At 38.7% G+C, this 21,485-nt stretch overlaps 1 protein-coding gene across 3 annotated transcripts in view; it reads right to left on the bottom strand.

Moving 5' to 3' along the window:
• The window catches only part of npas1 (neuronal PAS domain protein 1), a 69,806-nt gene that overhangs the window by 32,369 nt on the left and 15,952 nt on the right, over positions 1 to 21,485 (bottom strand). For all 3 annotated transcript variants that reach the window (XM_047392392.1, XM_047392390.1, XM_047392391.1), the window contains exons 3-4: positions 19,929 to 20,167; positions 1,813 to 1,880 (exon numbers count right to left, since the gene is read on the bottom strand). In XM_047392392.1, the coding sequence (XP_047248348.1) occupies positions 1,813 to 1,880; positions 19,929 to 20,167 (307 nt within the window). The remainder of the gene's footprint in view (positions 1 to 1,812; positions 1,881 to 19,928; positions 20,168 to 21,485) is intronic.

Here is a 21,485-nt window from a genome sequence, read left to right as displayed (position 1 = left end):
CTAAAGTGCAATTATCGAGCTATTACGGAAGGGAGGACGACTGGGAGTAGGAAAGAGGGAAAAAAATCATACAGTTTTTTTGGAGCGTTAATTTGATTTCTATCAGCACCATTCCCTGAGCCTCATCTTCCTCTTTAAAATGCCAGAGGAGGGGAGACACACCTGATGTTTCTTTGTCTTAACATGGCCTCCTCACTTCTAAATTCCCAATTTCAGCCTTTTATCTGTTTCTACTTATTCCCCCTTCCAAGTCCAAAGCAAAAGCTGCAGGACCACCTTCTTTGCACTTCCTCTGAGTCTTTGTACATTCTGCATTTCATCACTCCTGCAACTCCCCCTGCCCCAGAATGCCCCTCAGGCTCCATTCATCAGTCGATCCAAAAGAGAGGCAGACAACAACAGTGTCCGAGCGCCTGAGCTTTATCAGATGTTTGCGTCTATGTATACAAATTCACTTGGGAGTCTGCCTGGAAATATAAAATTGAGGAACGCACTGAAATATGCTGTCTAAATAAAACATGCTTCAAATGTGCCTTGCAAATGTTTCACATCTTGTCATGGTGCTACCACAAACCTACATGTATTTTGTGTGGTTTTAGGTGATAAATCAACACAAAGTGTTGCACAGTTGTACAGGGATAGGATTTTCCTTTTCAGGAAAAAAATCTGAAAAGTGTGGCGTGCATTATTATTTCTCCCCCCTGAGCTAAATAGAACCAACTATCTCTGCAGTTACACCAGGAATTGTTTTGAGGTTTGTCTCCACCAGCTGCTCATCTAAAGACTGAAACGTTTGCTGATTTATCTTCGCAAAGTCGTTTAAGCTCAGTCAGATAGGATGGAGAGCATCTATGAACACTGCATTTCAAGTCTTACCACTTTTGGACCATTCTAACTTATAAATATTCTTTGATCTAAACTGTTCCATTGCATGTCTGGCTGTGTGTTTGGTGTCGTTGAACTGATGGAAAGTGAACATGTGTCTCAGCCTTAAGTGTTTTGCAGCCTCTCACAGCTTTTCTTCATGCATTGTCTTATATTCAGTTCCCTATATCTTCCATCAACTCTGACCAGCTTTCCCCATCCCTGCTGAAGAAAACCATCCCTACAGCATGATGCTGCCACCACCTCAGTTACAGATCTCCGCAGGTCCTTCAGAGTTACCAAAACAACTCAAGCTCAGTCAGATCGGATGAATAGACTGGCTGCTTCTCTGATAAATACTCTCTTTGCCTAGCCTGCTATTTTATCTGGGTGAATGTCTAAGGAGGTTTTCTTCTATGTGTTTTTTCTGTTTTCAGATGAAGGATCAAGCTGTTCTCTGTGAGATGTTCAAGGCTTGAGATATTATTTTACAACCTAACCCTGCTTCAAAACACTCCATAACCTGTCTAGTGTGTTCTTTGATCTTCAGAGGCTTTGTATTTACACTTAGATTAAATCACAAACAAGTCTATACTTTTTATCATTTTGGTGACTTCAAATGCAATCAATTGCATTAGATTTTATATATCAGAGTAATAGGGGCTAAATAAAAATGCATGGAAGCCATTTCAAATTATTTGTAACTAAGCATCATTTTACTTCCACATGTTTGTGTATCACATAAAATCCCAATAAAATACAAGACATTTGTGGTTGTAACACCAGAAAAGTTAAGGAAGGAGTACAGAAATTAAATAGGGCACTGTGAATTAAACATTTTTAAATATATGGATGTGTCAAGAGTTTCTATTTTTATATATTTCTGGTGCCATGACATTCTGAGGGTCACACATAAACAAAATGATTTGACTTAGCTTTGGTTGTTACCTGCAGGAGGTGAGCCCCAAGGTGCTGCTCAAACATATCAGTGGCCAAAGAATGAGATGATCGTCTCACTGCAAAAAGAAAAAGACAATATATCAAACAATGAAATATATATTTTGACTGAAAAAAACAGATTTGTATTAATTATTATTAGTAATCTGTCTGTGTTGCACATATTGTAACGTTAAAAAAAGAGATAGTAAGACACTGTTTTTTTTTCTGTGAAACTATGAGCTTTTAGGAATTTAGTCATCAATACTTTTCCTCTATTCAGCTGCGTTTTCCCTAATTTAAGAGAATACAAATCCCAGCTTCACTGAAAAAAGGGCAAAGAAATATCTAGATTTAAATGACACTGACTGATGAATTCAGATTACCATTTGAATAATGTTTGAATTAGTCTGGAAGCCTCCAAACTACCGAGTCATTTCACCCTGTTTAGTTTTGGTGCTGGGAACACAAAGTAAACTACATGACTTCAGGAGGTCCAAAAGCTTTAAGGAGTTTAATGCTGGGATATATTAACCTCAAAGTCTGGACTTATGTTGGAATTACTTTATACTGACTCTAATGTTTTTTCAGTTATAAATTAAAAAACCAGAAAATTTACCAAGTGTTGTCTGGTAACTAAACACAACACGTAACACAAGCCAGACCCCATGTATTTTGTGCATTAAAACATTGTTTCACAAAACAAATTGTGTACAGTAAAATGATTCTGACAGATTTGATGAGATAACCATTTTCAAAATTGCAAATAAAGAGGTATTACAACAGGTCATTATGTGCAAAGGTTGGTAAAAAAAAAAAAAAAAAATTATTTTCAAGCAGAAAATCTGATTTTAGGGGCCTCCCAGTTGATTTGTCTGACGTAGAACTTGAAATACAGACTCCTAGGTAAAAATCTAATGTAGCATGAAACTTGAAGTGACTCTTTAGAATGTATTTGAACAAGTAGTAAATATTGTGGCAGATTCCCAATTATTAAAGTATAAACCATAGAAATATGCTAATATCTGAGTGGTCATTTGACTTAAGAGGCTTGGACACATCCTATTTATGTTTAATGAACCAGGACCGGAACACATGTTTTTAAACAATGACCCTTTTCACTCTATGGAATATCTGCCTTGCTTTCTGTAAATAACACTTCAGCGTCACCTTTTAAAACATTTGATATTATAGCATACATAATGTGATTTTTAGCAAAATTAAGCTTGGAGAACGTTTTTGGACATGTCAAAAAACATCTGCGTCATAAATGTTGTGGTTTCAGGACTCAACACATAGGCACTGCACATATGCTGTTGCTACTGCTATAAAATTTACTTAAGAGCAAATCAATGTAACCTAATCTGCTACAATATACAGATACTCTCTACCTTAAGGGAGATTCACTCACGTCGGCATCCTTAGTGCTTGAGTTTGGGGACATGGCAGGAGAGTGTGCCCTGTTTATAGATTAATTCGGCTAATGGCCGTTTGTGGTTCAGTGGACAGAGTAGCCATCTTGCAATCTGCAAATTGTGGGTTCAATTCCAGCTTCCTCCTGCCACATGTCAATGTGGGCATGGCACTTAACACCAAGTTGCCAACCGGTCTGTGTATCGGTGTATGAATGTATGCGTGTTTGTCAGCGTGATTGGGCGAATGTGGCTCTGGTGTAAAGTGCTTTAAGTAGTCAGTGTGACTAGAAGAGTACTATATAATTTAAGCCCATTTACCATTTTACCACTTATTTGTTGGCAACTTGTTGGCACTCATAGACACCATTTTACCACATCCTTCAGCATTAACAAAATGTTGACCCTACCACCTGATTAGTGCAACTAAAATCAAGAAGCATTAGACAAGGCAATAGGTGAACTCTGGTCTGTTATTGTCCATTTTGCTGAGTCTATGAAAATTTGGCCTCAGTTTCCTTTTCTTATCGTACAGGAGTGTGGTCTCCAGCTGCTGTATCCCATCTGCTTCAAGAATTGATGTGTTGTGCGTTCAGAGATTATATGTAAAATACACCGGTGGTGATGAGGGTATATTTTGCATGACTATCATCTCAAACCAGTCTGCCAATTAATCTGTGAACTCTGGGATGTTCATCTAACTGCTGCCTTCTGGATATTCTCTCTTTTTCAGACCATTCCTTCTAACATACCATCTCTTCTACTGAGGCATGGTATTAAATGAAAATCCCAGCAGATCAGCAGTATTTAAAATACAATACTCAGACCAGCCTGTCGAGCGCCAACAAACATGCGACATTCAAAGTCACTTAAATCCCCTTTCTTCCCCATTTTGATCCTCACTTTGAACTTCTGCAAGTCACCCGGACCACATACAGTACAGACCAAAAGTTTGGACACACCTTCTCATTCAAAGAGTTTTCTTTATTTTCATGACTATGAATATTGTAGCTTCACACTGAAAGCATTAAAACTATGTGGAATTATATACTGAACAAAAAAGTCTGAAACAACTGAAAATATGTCTTATATTCTAGGTTCTTCAAAGTAGCCACCTTTTGCTTTGGTTACTGCTCCGCACACTCTTGGCATTCTGTTGATGAGCTTCAAGAGGTAGTCACCTGAAATGGTTTTTCACTTCACAGGTGTACCCTGTCAGGTTTAATAAGTGGGATTTCAAGCCTTATAAATGGGGTTGGGACCATCAGTTGTGTTGTGCAGGAGGTGGATACAGTACACAGCTGATAGTCCTACTGAATAGACTGTTAGAATTTGTATTAGGCGACTGTGGCTCAGTAGAAAGAGTAGTTGTCTTGCAATCAAGGCACTTAAGGCACTTAACCTCAAGTTGCCTACCGATCTGTGTATCGGTGTATGAATGTGTGAGCGTTAGTGAGTGCGATTGGGTGAATGTGGCTCTAGTGTAAAGCGCTTTGAGTGGTCGGTATGACTGGAAAAGCGCTATATAAGTTCAGTCCATTTATTATGGCAAGAAAAAAGCAGCTAAGTCAAGAAAAACGAGTGGCCATCATTACTTTAAGAAATGAAGGTCAGTCAGTCCGAACAATTGGGAAAACTTTGAAAGTGTCCCCAAGTGCAGTCGCAAAAACCATCAAGCGCTACAAAGAAACTGGCTCACATGAGGAGCGCCCCAGGAAAGGAAGACCAAGAGTCACCTCTGCTGCGGACGATAAGTTCATCCGAGTCACCAGCCTCAGAAATCGCAGGTTAACTGCAGCTCAGATTAGAGAACAAGTCAATGCCACACAGAGTTCTAGCAGCAGACACATCTCTAGAACAACTGTTAAGAGGAGACTGTGAATCAGGCCTTCATGGTAAAATAGCTGCTAGGAAACCACTGCTGAGGACAGGCAACAAGCAGAAGAGACTTGTTTGGGCTAAAGAACACAAGGAATGGACATTAGACCAGTGGAAATCTGCGCTCTGGTCTGATGAGTCCAAGTTTGAGATCTTTGGTTCCAACCACCGTGTCTTTGTGCAGCGCAGACGAGGTGAACGGATGGACTCTACATGCCTGGTTCCCACCGTGAAGCATGGAGGAGGAGGTGTGATGGTGTGGGGTTGCTTTGCTGGTGACACTGTTGGGGATTTATTCAAAATTGAAGGCCTACTGAACCAGCATGGCTACCACAGCATCTTGCAGTGGCATGCTATTCCATCTGGTTTGCGTTTAGTTTGACCATAATGTATTTTTCAACAGGACAATGACCCCAAACACACCTCCAGGCTGTGTAAGGGCTATTTGACCAAGAAGGAGAGTGATGGAGTGCTGCGCCAGATGACCTGGCCTCCACAGTCACCGGACCTGAACCCAGGTGGTTTGGGGTGAGCTGGACCGCAGAGTGAAGGCAAAACGGCCAACAAGTGCTAAGCATCTCTGGGAACTCCTTCAAGACTGTTGGAAAACCATTTCAGGTGACTACCTCTTGAAGCTCATCAACAGAATGCCAAGAGTGTGTGGAGCAGTAATCAAAGCAAAAGGTGGCTACTTTGAAGAACCTAGAATATAAGACATATTTTCAGTTGTTTCACACTTTTTTGTTCAGTATATAATTCCACGTGTTAATTCATAGTTTTGATGCCTTCAGTGTGAAGCTACAATATTCATAGTCATGAAAATAAAGAAAACTCTTTGAATGAGACGTTGTGTCCAAAATCTTGGTCTGTACTGTAGATGCATAAGTGCATTGAGTTGCATGTGAATGACTATGTTAACAAGTAATTGAAGAAGTGTACCTAATAAAGTGGCAAGTGAGTGTATGTGTAAAATAAACAAAATACTTTTTTCAAATACATGATAAGACTTGGTTCAGAAGTTTGGAAAATTCATCTGTTCATGTTTAGATCGTTATACAATTATTTTAAAATGCTATGCTGAAGATAAAAACATTGGTTTTTGTTCTTTTACAAGAAGCAGAGAGTGATGGGAGTTGCTTTTAATGTTTTTGAGTCAATAACATTACACAATTTCTAAACGTCTTTTATAATGTCACATCAGCAAATCTTCAAATGATCTTCTGAACTTCAAAGTTCAAACTAGTTGATTCTGCTGCAGAGACAAATGTTTTATGTATTCTGTTAAAATATCAGTGAAATCACACAAACTAAAACTGTGCTTTATCGGCTTAACCTAACTGAATATTTAGCTCTTGATTCAGGCTTGGTACATTTACTTTGTAGCATTTGTCCTTGATTCCAGGAAATCTAAAAGTGGTTTCTTTAAATTTCCATAGCATACTCTTTTGAAGGTCACCCCTCTCCTGTAGCACACTCATGAAATCTGTGTGAATTCCTCAAAAGTTAAGAAAATAATGCATAATGTATCTGTAAAAGTAAAAAAAAATAAACAGAAAGGAAAAGAAAATAACTGCATATTTGTTCGCCCAGCAAAAGAAACTAACATTTGCCTAATAAGCTTTCCCCTACAGATGATTGTCATATATTGCCTGCAATTTTTAAAAAATAATTTACATCTGATTAGAGGGGAATCAACCATGAAAAAAAGGTAGTGAAGAAGTGCTGTGCGAGTCACATCACTCAATCTCTGCCAGACACACACACACATACATATATAGTGTCTGCATCACAACTCTTAATGCATCCCAAACACAAGCTATCAGAGCTGCTTCAGTGCCAAAGTGGTGCTGTTTACCAAGGCAATTACAATACAAATAGAGTTGGAGGTGGTTAGGTGGAGGAGGAGGAGGAGGCGTTGGTGAGGAGGGGAAGGGGCAGTAAGCAGGGAGGGAAAATGAGAAAACACTAAAGAAGGCGAGAGTGATCACTTTCTCCAAAGCAAATTTGCGACAGAGGCAGGCCGTGGTGACGTGGAAGATTAATTTAGCAATCAGGCATCTCTATTGTTTTATGTCAGAAAGAGTGTGTGGCAGGAAGAGCGTATGTGTGTGAGCACCTGCGAGGGTGCAAACACACGCTCACGTCTTCACATGGTGTGGACCATATGTGAAAACTAATCTCACCCAACAGGGATGCTTTAGAGCACAACATTCCCTGTGTAGCAGAGACAAACTGAATGTGCATATGATTGTGTGCATGTGTGTCTGTGTGTGTATGCATGGCTTTAAGGATCATCAGATATCTGTATGTCTGTGTGTGTGTGCGTGCGTGTGTGTGTGTGTGTGTGTGTGTGTGTCCAAGGCTAAGGGAAATCAATAAGCATTATGACAGGAAAATGAAAGCACTGCTCTGGGTTACAACTGAACACAGAGGGAGACTCACAACACAAACGCACACAGATATGCCACAGAAACACACACACATTTAGGGAAAACACACAACATGATCTGCGATTAAACAACGCAAACAGTCCACCTCCCCCCCACACACACACACGCACACACACAAACTCTCTCACACACATAAATACTGAGTTACTGGACAAAGCCACTGTGGCATTGTGAGATTGGGGTCCCCTCTATGTGACAGAGTGTGAATATAAATAAGGCAAGTCCATTCAGGCCTGTGAAAGGGGTCTAGGTGCTGGGACCCTTCAGCCTAGTCAGTCGCTGCTTGGACAGAGAGGGGGGTCGATGGGGAGCCCATCGAGCTCTCTTCCCTGCCTGTCAGGCTCCCCTCTGGGGCAGTGCTAGAGCTGGGAAGTCTGGAGAAAGCAACCCCCATCATGACTATACAGGAATAGATTCAAATAATGCATCACACAAACACACACTCCTTGATCTAAGTTAGAGTGTATAAAATACTTGGAATGTGTGAGTGTGTTGACTTTGAGGCCACAGATCCCCAGAGGGGTGAAGGTGATGGTGGGTGATCAGTTGTGCTGAGTAGCGTCAGCGGGGAGAAGGAAACGCTGGATGTGACAAGAGGCCGGCAGGGTTGACAGATGAGTCACACCCATACACACACAAACAGACACTCACGCACACACTGCCCCTTGCAGACAAATACACAGAGGACCATTTATTACAGACTGCCATGGCACAATAGGGCTGGCCAGGAAACCAAAACACTGGACCTGGTGTGTGTGTTCTTGCCCATATGTGTGGACTCACAGCAGTGTTGGTATCTCACCCTGAGAACAAAGATCCTTCTGTAGTGGTGCTGTGAACCTATATGCCTGTGTGCAGAGGATTTGTAGGATTCTCTCTGTATACTTACAAATATTGTCACAAAGATCTGCTATAGCTTTAAGGCATTTTTAAAATTATGTAAACAATAATATAGGTGATCTTTTAAAAGTTTAAACTAAGGGCTATAATACAAATATAACATCAAAATGATGTTGTGTATTTATTACTGTTTTGCCATTTTTATCAAGCATTACATGCACTTTATGATTATATGACTTAATTTGGAATCGGATCATTTCATACCCCCATTTTTTTCCCATGTGCTATCATTTCATCCCAAAGTCAGTTTACATGGTCACTGTGAACTCTATTGCACATCATATGTGCATACAGTATATCCTGTCGCTACAGATACTTGCACTATTCATAATGTTTTACATGTGATACTTTTTTTTTGCTTGCTTCCATATACCTGCTTTCTGCTTTTATTCGGAGCCTTGCAACAAAATCTCGCTCAAATGTACATTGCGAATGTGCAGTTGAATGACAATTAAGTCAGTCTAAGTCTAAACTGTTGTTTCATAGCTATAAACAAACAATTTCAAACATGTGTACTTAATCATTGACTTTTTGATTATTTTTGTAATGGTAGTTAAGTGTATGAATAATTATGTGGAGACAGTGATAAAAATGCTGGAACCTGATGTATGATTAAATGTAAATTACCATGTGAAGATCTTATATTAAGTCCTTTTATTGACTATAGTTCTGCTCCCCACTGGTCCATTCTACTGTTATAAAATGTAACATATTAATCAAATCAAAGAAACTCAACTGATGGCAGATGGTATTAACAGAAGATATATATAACCCAAATATTAAAAGAAAATATAGAAAATCACAGGTTATCAAAGGGGGTACAAAACTGGAGTAATAAAATCATGCATGTTCGGTAAGAAACATCCCGTTGTATACAGTTCCTTCTTGTACATGGAAAAGGCAGGTATAAAACAACTCAAACCAAAGAAGTATGAAATGGAAATGGGGGAAATTAAACTAAATAAACCCAATAAACCCCTTGCTGAGTCTCTTTTCCCCAATAAAAATGTCCACACTGAACAGTGTTGTCTTTAGCTCAGCCTGTTAGCACTAAGTTCACTGACTAGAAAAATAGTGTGAGTTTTTCACTGTCGCCAGTCAGGTCTGTTCAAGCTGAAAATCAGCCTGGTCACCAGCAACAGCACTCTTGGCAGGTATGAGCTGACATGGGTCAATACAAAAAGTTCAACAGCAGACAGCTCCTTTTCCCCCAAATAAAGTCAGTACAACTGTCAAAACGTGCAAAATGGTAAAAAGGGTAAAATGACCAACAATAGATTAATTTCTATAATTAAATGTTTATGTTTTCCAAATGTTATTTTCTGTTAATACACAGATAACACTTTTAGTATTCATTGATCTGTCTTTCTTATCTTTTTGCTTTAAGCCAAAGACACACAGGGTAGTTCTTCAAAACAGCTACAACAGGATTTGTTCAAACTTATTTCTACATTAAAGAAAAAAACTAAGTTACACTTGATATCATGTTTTACCTAGTATTAATTTTTGTTTTTTTGTACCTTTAATCGTGGAAATATCTTCCTATCCCCCCTCTTTATCAGGTTTAATCATGCATCTAAAATCTATCTTCATAAAGTCCTCTCAATAACAATAGTTTGCTATATTGAACTCAAGATTCCACAGAAAGGGGGATTCCCTGACATAAGTACAGGTAATATGTAGGATATACAATGTAAAGTGTTAAGATTCTGTACCACAGACTTGAAACTAAATTTGCAGAAACTCAAACAAATACCGCGACCTTACTAGTAAAACTACCAAACGGATGCTGGCAAGTTTTTAGACAGCTGGTGAAGCTATCCGCAATGCGGATACTGCTCGGGTCTGTCCTGTTGAAGAAAGAGCTGATCCAAAAAGCAAGCCTCTACAGTCATATTCAATCAATTAGAATATTATTAAAAAGTTTATTTATTTCAGTAACTAAATTCACTAAGTGAAACACTATATAGATTAATTACACACAGACTGATGTTTTTAAGCTTTTATTTCTGTTAAGGATGATGATTTTCTGCTTACAGCTCATGAAAACATGACATTTAAGAGTGCAGATTATTCTGGACAGTCGCCTATGGAAAGAACAAGATCTCATATGCAAGTGGCTGAAAAGAGCTTCACCTATAGGTGGCTGCACTCACTCTTAAAAATAAGGTAAATAACAACCACTATCCAGAAGGAGCTCAGAGTTGAAGTTATTTGAGATTTCAGGCATCGGATCAAGAATCCCCCTGGGCACCTCCCTCTAGAAGTGACCTCAGGGCAGACCTACAACTCACTGCAGGGACTGTATATCCCTTGAGGCATGGGAACACCTTGAGATCACCCAGAATTAGCTGAAGAGTGTTGCTGGAGAGAGGAATGTGTGGGTTTTCCTCCAGAACTGACCCAGAGCCAAACTGGTGTGGTTTACTATGGCAATTACAATACAAACAGAGTTGGGACGGACAGACATTTAAAACAGGTTGCACATGAAAATGAGACGTCTCAGTGAGATTTTTCTGGGTAAATAAAGGTAAAAAAAAAATAAATTATGGATAGTTGTGATTGCTTTAATCTGTATTTAAGAACATAAAAGCTAAAAAAATATTTTAACTTGGATTTTATCAGTGTTTGGTTGCAAACCCTGCAAAACAATGGTTGGGACTAAATGTTGTATTTGGAAATAAGGGTACTAAAATCAATTTGCGTAAATTAATGTTAGCAGAACATATGAATTGCAGAGGAAGAGATGACTGAAATACTAAGCTGGGGACATTTAAAGGAACTAACAGCTTGGCTGTCAAAGCACGAGGGAAGGTAGAAATACCTCCAGTGCCTAAAATATCATTTACCCGGGATGGAACCATTTTTTATGTCAAAGAAAACGAAGGCCCTCGATGAAGCCTTGTTTCCTCCAGAGGACCGTGCACGAGCTTGAGGCGCGTGCTTAGTCTCGTGCATGTCGACTGGGAGGAGACCAAGAAGGAGAGAAGGAGGGTTTTTTGTGGGGAAAAACGGTTGGGGGTGGGGCTTATACCTCAAACTAAACTGTTCTTCTCACTCATGGTTCAAATTTGTGCAGGATTAGGGATAGTTCCTTTAACTGACGAAAAAACTTTGACATTCTTCTACTACAAACTAAGCTTCATCTTAAATTCAGGGTTTACCTAAAAAGTCATCCATCCCTAGGAAGGCTGTTTCTGGGACAGATTTCAACTTGCATAATTCTGATTCGGTCCTAAATCATGTAGTGGAAACAGGAGGGAGAAAACTACTGCAGAAAACTACTCAAGTTCCTGAAAAGGTTCCAGCAGGGGAAACACAGACTGATGTCATAAGAACTGCATTTGAAAATCTAAATCTGTACAAGCAATGGACAGAATGGCCACAATGTTCCAATTAATTTAAGAAATTAGGACTTAAATCATAATAAATGTCCTCTCAAGGTGGTTTCCTTTTAACACATTTATTTTTGCATATGTACACGTTTAGGCAACACCTTTGTTCACAGACTTGGACATAGACCTGCGAGTGCAGCTGAGATCTTTGATTGTTCTGTCACACTCCCCTTTCATTTGCTCCCAGGACTCGGCTATGAGGTTTAATTTCATTGTGAGAATTGGAGACAGAAAGGGTCGGGGTGCAATTGGACACCTTAATTATAGTCTGATTCACAGGTCAATTCTCAGGGTCTCCCCGACGCTTCAAGAGAAGAAAAGATTTGAAAGGCTGAATGAAATTTTGAAGGATTTTCATTAGATCACTGTCTAATACATAACTTAGTCCCAGTTAAGTCCACAAGGATCAGCAGTACATGCTCATGAACACACAGCAGACGTACATGAACACATGTACTCTCTTTATTTAACCACTGTAGTTTAAGCCTTTAACCAGGTTGGGAAGTTGCCATTTGGAACCAAGCATATAACAATCACTGATCTGCCTTTTCAGTTTCTCTCTGTCTCCTTTTTCGTCTTTGTCTATTAAGTTCTACTCTGTAGTTCTGATCAAATGCCCCGCTGTTTACCACAACCCAAATGTGACGTTTCAGGCTGCCTGACAGACTGAGTGAGAGAAAGTGACCCTAATCGCGGCGTCTTTCTCTGGCACAATTATCTTCTCACTCCGGCATTCATTCCCTCCCTCCTTCCCCTCTATCTCTCGGTCCCTTCTCAATCACTCCCTCGCTCCGTTTGCGGTCGAACATAATTTGAGTGCAATTAACTTCCCTTAAAAGCCCCGGCTGCTTTAAACACTGTGAATTAGAGGGGAGGCAGAATACAGGGACATCTTGAAGAGATTGGGGGAGACGGAGGGAAGGTGTTGGAGACAAAAAGGGGAGCAAGAGTAGGCAGCATGAAAGTCAATGTCATCAGTGTTGGGAGCAGAGAGGTGTGTTTGACCTCACTGGTGGAGACAGTAAAGCACTTCAGCCAGCCCTGTTGCTGCCAGTGAGTTGTCACTGTACTGTACCCTGTAAAGACGAGGGGATCCTCCAGCTGCTGAGCTGTTGTTTTCTTTTTCTGCTTCATTTAAGATGTGCAAACTGTGGAAACTTGTGCTTTACTCGGGAGTCTTTTAAAGGTGGTCTTCACCAAGTCGTCCTACGGAAAACGTATTACTGAAGGCAATTATTTTCTTACTACTTAACATGGATTTATGTATTTATAGTTGATATAATATGAAAATTATTCTGCACACAAATCTGCACAGGATATTATTTGTCTTTTATACCTTTTTCAGTTGCCATATTTAGGTGCTTTGCATTGCATCACATCTGTTTTTAGCTTGTCATTTCTGTTTTCATATATCAGTAATATTACTAGTCAATAACTTAACAAAAGAGTAAGAATCTGTTAGTCACCTAAGGCAGAAATCACAGGAGTTTTTAGAGAGCAAACTCATTAAGAACCACCACAAACCTACTTTTCTATTTTGCCTGAAGTGATTCAGCTTCAGCCCAGTGAGTCCAGTTTAATATTTTTAAAACCACACATGCAAATGTCATATTTGCAAACCACAGACGAATACACGCTTGACTGCTTAACCTGCTTAAAAGAAAAAAAAAGAAAATAACTAGATGGAGGTGAACTGAGCTTCACAACTGTTGTCTTGTACATCTGATGTCAAAATGAAGTTTAGTTTTACTTTGATTCAGTCGAATCAATTCTTGATTCAGGTGGCGATTCTTTGTTTTAGTGATACTCACTGCCCCAGGCTTAAAGTTAAAAGTTCACAAATTTACATGCGGCAACCTATTATGAATCAGTTCTCTTTAAAAAAGCTAAGTGGATAAAATGAAAGGAAAAGATGCTTCCTAAAAGTAGTATCATTCTCTTTTAATTTTTCTGGGAAGCATCTTAATGAGAAATGTCACAGTATATAGAAATATGAAGCCTAAAGCTTAAGCTTGATTTCTCTAAAGAATTTGTACATTTCACTGAAGATTTCAAACGAACGTCAAATTATTTCATCATACACACACACCAAACACTCACTAATTGCTTCAAATTAGGTAAATATGCACAGTCATATTTCAAACTAATAAAATGTTTTACAGCTCATTAAATTACTGGACAACTTAAATATACACAAAACACAAACCTTTGTTCCTATTTTTGACATTAGATTCAATTCAGTTTCCATTCAGTCAGTTTATGTTGGCCAAAGTAACATCAAATATAGTTTTAATGCACTTTACAGAACAAACAGATTTGATTTATATGCAGAAATGTAAATTTAAATAGTCTTGACATATAGATTAATTTTCAACTCAAACTGCAAGCAGTTATTAAACCATCGTGATCATGTCGTCAATTCTAATTTAATCTTAGTAATAATATAATGCAAATATATTCAGTTTATGGAAGCCCAGCCGACTACATTTTATTCCATGGCTTTAAGGCAATCCTCCCCCTGAGCAAGCATGTGGTGATAGTGAATGGTTTGGCATTTTAGATTGAATATTTCCCGTTTGAGGTCAGTTAGGATTTACAAAATCATTTCTATTTGCTAAATGCCAACATAACGAGACCAAGAATGTTTCTGAGATTTTGTCTTTACTTTAGGCCTATTTGATGTCAGGAGCTTACATGGCTTTCCTTAGTATTTGGCAGAATTGACTTTAAACTGTATGACTTGGGACAAATGTTTTGAGTAGCTTTCTATAAACTTCTCACAGTAGTTTGCTGGAAGTTTGGTCCATTCCTCGTGACAAAACCAGTGTAACCGAGTTAGGTTGGCAGCGTGCCTTGCTCGCACAAACTTTTTCAGCTCTGCCTACAAATTATCAGTGAGACTGAGCTCAAAGCCTTAAGATGGTCACTCAAAAACTTTGACTTTGTTGTCCCTGAGTTAATTTGTAACTAATCTGGAGGTATGCTTAGGATCATTGTCCATCTTGAAGACCCATTTGCACTCAAGCTTTAACTTCCTGCCTACTTTCTTGAGTTGTTGCGTCTATGTTACAACATAATGCTTTTTCCTCGTGATGTCATCTATTTTATGAAGAGCTCCAACCCCCCTTGAGGCCTAACACCCCTACAAAACATTGCGCCATCCCCATATTTCATAGTTGGGATGGTGTTCTCAGGGTTGAAGTTTCCAGCTTTTTCCTCCAAATGTAACAATGGTCATCATGGCAAAGCATTTTATTTTGAAGAAACAAAAAAATGTGTTTCCTACCAGGTTGTTTCCATTTTAAAGAAATCTAAACATGAAATCAAAGGGTAAATGAATGTGACCTAAAATGAAAACTGTAACAATTTTAATCTTAGATCTCTGAAGGAACCACAAATGGGTTATTGATGCTGATGCTTTTCTGTGCTCTCAATAACCTTAGAACCTTAAAAAAGGTTTTGGTTAAAATAAATCTGACTTCCTTTAGAATGGGACATTTATAAAGGCAGGAAATAGAAGAAAAGTCTCCCCCAAAGCAAAGTTTATTCAATAAAGTGTTATTGAAATATAAATGATTTCAACAAGTCCTTGAATGTGAACATAGACATGCGCACAGAGTCACAAACACACACAAAACAGGAATGTACAACAAGGGTCATTTTACTTTTCCTGCCTTTAGCCTTTCCTTTTTGTTTACTCCTTCCATACTGTGCCTCTCCTCCATCTTTCTCCCCTCGACGCTCTCTCAATCTCTCCTTCTGTCTCTCCTCTCTGTGAAGGTCATGCAATTGATTTTCCTCTGTCTATTCATTTTTCAAGACTGGCTTTGAAACGTGGGAAGCAGACAAAAGCCACTCTGGCCCCTCCTCTCCTCCACACTCCATCCCTCTTCTCTACTCCAGCCTTCCACCTTCCTTCCCTCTCCGCTGGCCCTCGTCCATCCAGAATCTATACGAAAGGGAATGTGGAGGAATGCAACCCCCTCCTCCACATCCTCTTTCTCCTCTTCCATTCTCACAATACCGCTCTTTCCTCCAGCCTCCTTCGCCTCCTTCTGTCTTTATTCCCTCTACATTTGTCCCTTCCCCTCCTCTCCAGCCTCCCTTCCTTTTCAGCCACATCTCCGACCACATTCCACTAACGGAATTAAAGTCATGCATCACACTTAAAACCCTGCCAATGCATCCTGGGTAGACTTGTTGGAACTGATGTCCAAATTAGCTTTCCATTTTTAGTGCTGACCTCATGGAGGCAGGGCAGCCTGCTTGAAATACTCATTGAACATAAAAAAAAAAAACATATTTGAGATATCAGGTCCTAACAAAGTGGACAGGATGTTCGAGAAAATCCAAGTGGTAATCTTGTCTTCATGTCCTGTCTGCAGAAGTTGCCTCATAACCTCATAATTGCTTTCATGTGGTAGAAGCAATATACAGTATTTACTCAAGGACTATGGTTGAAATATGTTCTAGAACTTTCTCTCACAATTTCACTTTAAGAACAGCAATTTATAAACAAAGACGTAATGTTGGGTCTCAGGCCTACAGCTAATGTTCCAGAATGGGCTGCATAGTATGGAGGACTTTATACTTACTGTAGATTAGGCTTAATTTTGAGTCCACTATTTGGAAAACAAAGAAATTGACAGATTCACCTCATTACCTTCTCATTAAACATTTAAATTGCCCTCTTGGCCATCTGCAGGTTGCTTACATGTGAAATGTGTAAGCTGTTATGAAACATTTACATTTGTGTCAAACAAAATAAATATTTTTATCTAAAATGCAAAAACACAAAATCCAAATTTTCCTTCAAACGTTTTTGCAGATGGAGAGGTTATTGTTGTCACTTGTAGATATTCCTATGTGATTATGCTGAAAGTCTACAAACAATTGAGGAAAATAGTTCTCCCATGGGGCTGCGGCAAGATTTAGATTTAATCTTTAACAAAGTAAATACTGACATACACGTGCATGTATCTCTAACTGGCTTTCACAACGTGGACATTTTATGCACATTAGCAGCATACAGATCTGTAGTAGGAAACTAAGGATGAATTGCCTTGCCCAGGGGCACATTGACATTTGGCAGAGGAGGAAGCTGAAATAAGACCATCAACTTTCTGATTGTGAGACAGTTACTCTTCCAACAGCCACTCTTAAAAGGTGCTCACAGAACACGTTTCGGACATGAGCTACACGTGTATTATGAACGTTTTGGTAAATTTACATGTGACAAAATGTTGTTTTTTTATGATAACACGCAGTGGTCGCCCTTACATGAATGCTGCACCCTACCAGCCGCCACCACCACCCGCAAACAAAAACACACAGCTGACAAAACTAACAACAGTAACCTTTATGGCATGGCAGTAACCATTAACATAAAATAAAAATGTTGCTAATCACCAGGGGTTGCCTTTTGTCAACAAATCTCCGTCATATATTCCAGCACCACCCTTTAATGTAGCACCCAACTCAACCTGCGAGACACCAAGTTTCCATTGTTTGGACATGCATGAATGCAAATCACTTTTCTTGATTTGTTATTTTCTGTAAGGGTTGTGATAGTTTGCTTAATGGAAATGAAGGAATTTATCCTTCAAACTGATTTTTAAAGATTATGAGACTGAAGATTTATTTATGTAGATTTATATAGTTCAGAGTAGCACAAAGACAACACCATTAAATAAAACAGATTTTAAAACAGTCATTAAAGAAGGGGCCTGTAGCGGGGAGAAGCATGTTTTCGTTTTCTTTGTTTCAGACAGTTCGAATTCCCAACATTCACTTCTTAATACTTGGTAGATTAATGGAGTATATAGAAAACTTTTTAATTTTTTCAAAATATTGGTGCAGATACAGGTGGTATTATTCTAGAACTGCTAAAAATGTGTTGGGCTTGGCCAAGATATGAATCCCCATTTAAGGTCATTGTGCAATATTTCTAAGCATCATATATTCTAAGCATATATACCGATGCTTAGAAAAGCATCCCTATAGTGCTGGTTGTTATTTTTCCACCTAATTCACTCAAAAATATGCACTGCATATTGTTCTACTACACCATCCTTGCAATCACAAAGAAATGTTATACTAACATGGATGGCTTTTGTTCAAATACTTCAATTAATTTGGATCAGGCGTGGACGCACACTCAAACACACACAAACACACATTTCTAATTGTACTGTAGCTACATCGTTTCCCCTCAGTAATGCTAGCAATTAAATGGGCTGTATAATTACACTGTCCTCGTTATGTAGTTAATTTCTGTAATTACAATTTGCACCAATCGTGTCCTCCCTTTTTGTGTGTCATGTGCTTCCCCCTTTTTTAGATATTAGATTGATACTCATGCACTGCGTTGGAAGGTATGCATGATAATATGTGGTTTGTTCAAAAGCATGAAAAAGAACATGTGTTTTGTGTGTTTTATACATCTATGACAAATAATGTTACTAAACTCAATAATTGACCAGCTCCAAACATGGGCAGTGTCCCAGTGGGTGGGAGCACAGAGGAATGTTTTTGATTGAGGGAGAGATTCAAACCAAAAACCAGATTCAAAAGGGTGTGCATTCTTTGTCAGCACAATTATCTCTGCTTTCTAATTTTAGGAAAGAGATTTTGCAAACTTTTGCAAAAGTAAACTTAACAACTGCTTACTGATAAATGAATGTAATCAACTTGTGAAAAATGCTGAAAAAGCTGCTCACAAATTGTTCAACTTTGTTTGGTAAAACCAAGAAGAAATCAAGCAAGGTCCAAAATCTCCACAGGTTACCCATCTGGAAGGCCAGAATACCGTTTTTGTCATTGTTCTGCTTATTCAATAATTCAGTATGGTAAAATTAAGATTGTGATTGTCTTGGGGGTTCAGTCGTGGCATTTTTAAATGATAAGCATCAGGAGTCCAAGACCAATCTCAACTCCTGAAGCTTGGGTGTACGGTCTGTGATTGATAGATAGATAGATAGATAGATAGATAGATAGATAGATAGATAGATAGATAGATAGATAGATAGATAGATAGATAGATAGATAGATAGATAGATAGATAGATAGATAGATAGATAGATAGATAGATAGATAGATAGATAGATAGATAGATAGATAGATAGATAGATAGATAGATAGATAGATAGATAGATAGATAGATAGATAGATAGATAGATAGATAGATAGATAGATAGATAGATAGATAGATAGATAGATAGATAGATAGATAGATAGATAGATAGATAGATAGATAGATAGATAGATAGATAGATAGATAGATACACAGACAGACAGACAGACTTTGTTTGAGTCACCTCCAAATCCCTAAATGAGAGAGAGAGAGAGAGAGAGAGAGAGAGAGAGAGAGAGAGAGAGAGAGAGAGAGAGAGAGAGAGAGAGAGAGAGAGAGAGAGAGAGAGAGAGAGAGAGAGAGATAGATAGATAGATAGATAGATAGATAGATAGATAGATAGATAGATAGATAGATAGATAGATAGATAGATAGATAGATAGATAGATAGATAGATAGATAGATAGATAGATAGATAGATAGATAGATAGATAGATAGATAGATAGATAGATATAGTATATTATATAGTATATAATAGTATATATATATAGTATATTAGTGTATTCCTCTTGTACTAAGAAACCTTCGCATGTATTGCCTGGTCTCTGAGTAAACCTGTTGTGGCGTTTTGTTTCATTTCAGTCTAGAATCAATCTCCCAGTGCTGAGTCAAAAGAAAGACGCCAACAACTTGCTGGAACTCATAATTCCAACCTCAAACCAACCTCAAAATACAATATGGCTGCCACACACTAAATGAGCAGTGATGGCAGTTTGTATCTCAATAAATATGTCACAAATGTTTGAGTACCCTCTAGAGGTAAAATTGTTGCTACAGTATTTGACTGCATCAAATGCTGAGATGTGTGATCTGCTTGTATAGCTATTTGCAGTTATCTTGGTCAGCAAGCACAACAATTAGCAAATCCCCTCAGTTTTAAAACTAAGGGGATTTTCAAGTTCAAACTTTGGAAGTAAATAAAATACAGCATCTACAGTTGGTACCTTGGTTTTAACTCACCTTTGTTGCAGTTGTTGTCACCCTCCAGTAGAGGGCTCCAGGGTGGGTCTCCTTGGCTTGCAAAGGTGCGCATGTGCAGATAGCTGATAGTCAGCCGGATGACTGAAGCTTTGTCGAGTTGACTTGTGATGGCCCCTGGCAAAGGCAGCATCTTGGCCAGCTCAAAGAACTCAAAGTTCTCCTTCCCCCGCCGAGAACGAGCTGCATTGCGAGATTTCTCTTTACGCAGGTTCTGGAGACTGAGAAACAGACACAAGTGTATTACAAGTAGATGACACAAGACAGCAGAAAACTTAATGGATAGATAACTACACTGCAAAGATTAAGTGATATATGATATGATATAAACTAAACCGGTGTTTAAAATGGGAGCAACTGGCACAGATATCTCTTATTGGCCTAAGGATATAATAAAGCTTTGGTTTTCCTATGAACCAACATGTAGTACATAATTTTGTACGATCAAACGGTGCTCAAAGCATTTTGCTTTATTTCTTTGTACACAAAAGCTGAAAAGTGTAGTGTGCGTTTATATGCATTTGTCACGCTGGCGAGAACCACTGTTCTCTGCAAATACAGCTGCCAGTGTTTTGAGCAATGTCTGTAACAGCTTTGTACTCAAATTGTTACACATTCTTCCTTGGAAAATAACTCAAGTTTAGTCAGATTGTATGCAGAGCATCTGTGAACATCAGTTTTCAAGTCTTGCTGTTGATTCTCAACTGGATTTAAGTCTGGGCTTTGGGCGGCCAGTCTAACACACAAATTTTCCTTAATCTAAATCATTCTATTGTGTGTATGGCTGTCATAATTGCGTTGTTCTCTGGCAGGAACATAAACTTCCGCCTAAATGTGTGTTTTACCCTTTTCAAAGGATTTTCTTTAGCTCTCACTGGCTTCCCTGTCCCTGAGAAGCATTTTTTCGTCTTTTACTAAAAATCTCAATAATATACACTAACGTTTGTGGTTGTAACTAGGGCTGGGCAGAAATATATTTCATTTGTCATGCTTTGTACCAAATGCGATGTCTTAAGTGATGACATCGTGACTATGGATTGGATATGGATAAAGCAGCAATTGCCCGTCTGCGTGATTATTGCTGTAAGCTCAGTTTCTCTAAACACTACTGAATGTTATTCTGACCTCCTCCGCATGCAAAAAATACCAGGGCTCAGATGTTTACCAGATAAGACAATATGAAGACAACCAGTGTGAACAGCACAATGGGACATCCTGGATGTTAGATGTGAAATTAATGGGAGATTGACATGTTTGTAAAGCACAACAGCTCTGAATCAATGCGTGATGATTAGGGAACAATAAACAACGAAAACCTTTAGTTCAGTCATCCTGGATCAGATATTTTATTATAAAAGCCATTTGGGTTTGTGAAAGCTATGGTTTGGCTGATATTCTGACAAAAGGAGGATGAACTTTGAAATTGCTGCCTTCGTCAAAGGGAGAGTAATATGGTGGTAAGTGATTTGCTCAGTGTTGTGAAAGGGCTTTTATTCTGTTCTCTGTGCTGCTGCTTTTTTAGTCAGTCTTTGATTTCAT

This window comes from Girardinichthys multiradiatus, chromosome 18, assembly GCF_021462225.1.
Source record: "Girardinichthys multiradiatus isolate DD_20200921_A chromosome 18, DD_fGirMul_XY1, whole genome shotgun sequence".
In the NCBI taxonomy this organism is placed as follows: Eukaryota; Metazoa; Chordata; class Actinopteri; order Cyprinodontiformes; family Goodeidae; genus Girardinichthys; species Girardinichthys multiradiatus.
Note: the sequence above shows the minus strand (reverse complement) of the source record. Positions and strands in the feature narration are given on the sequence as shown.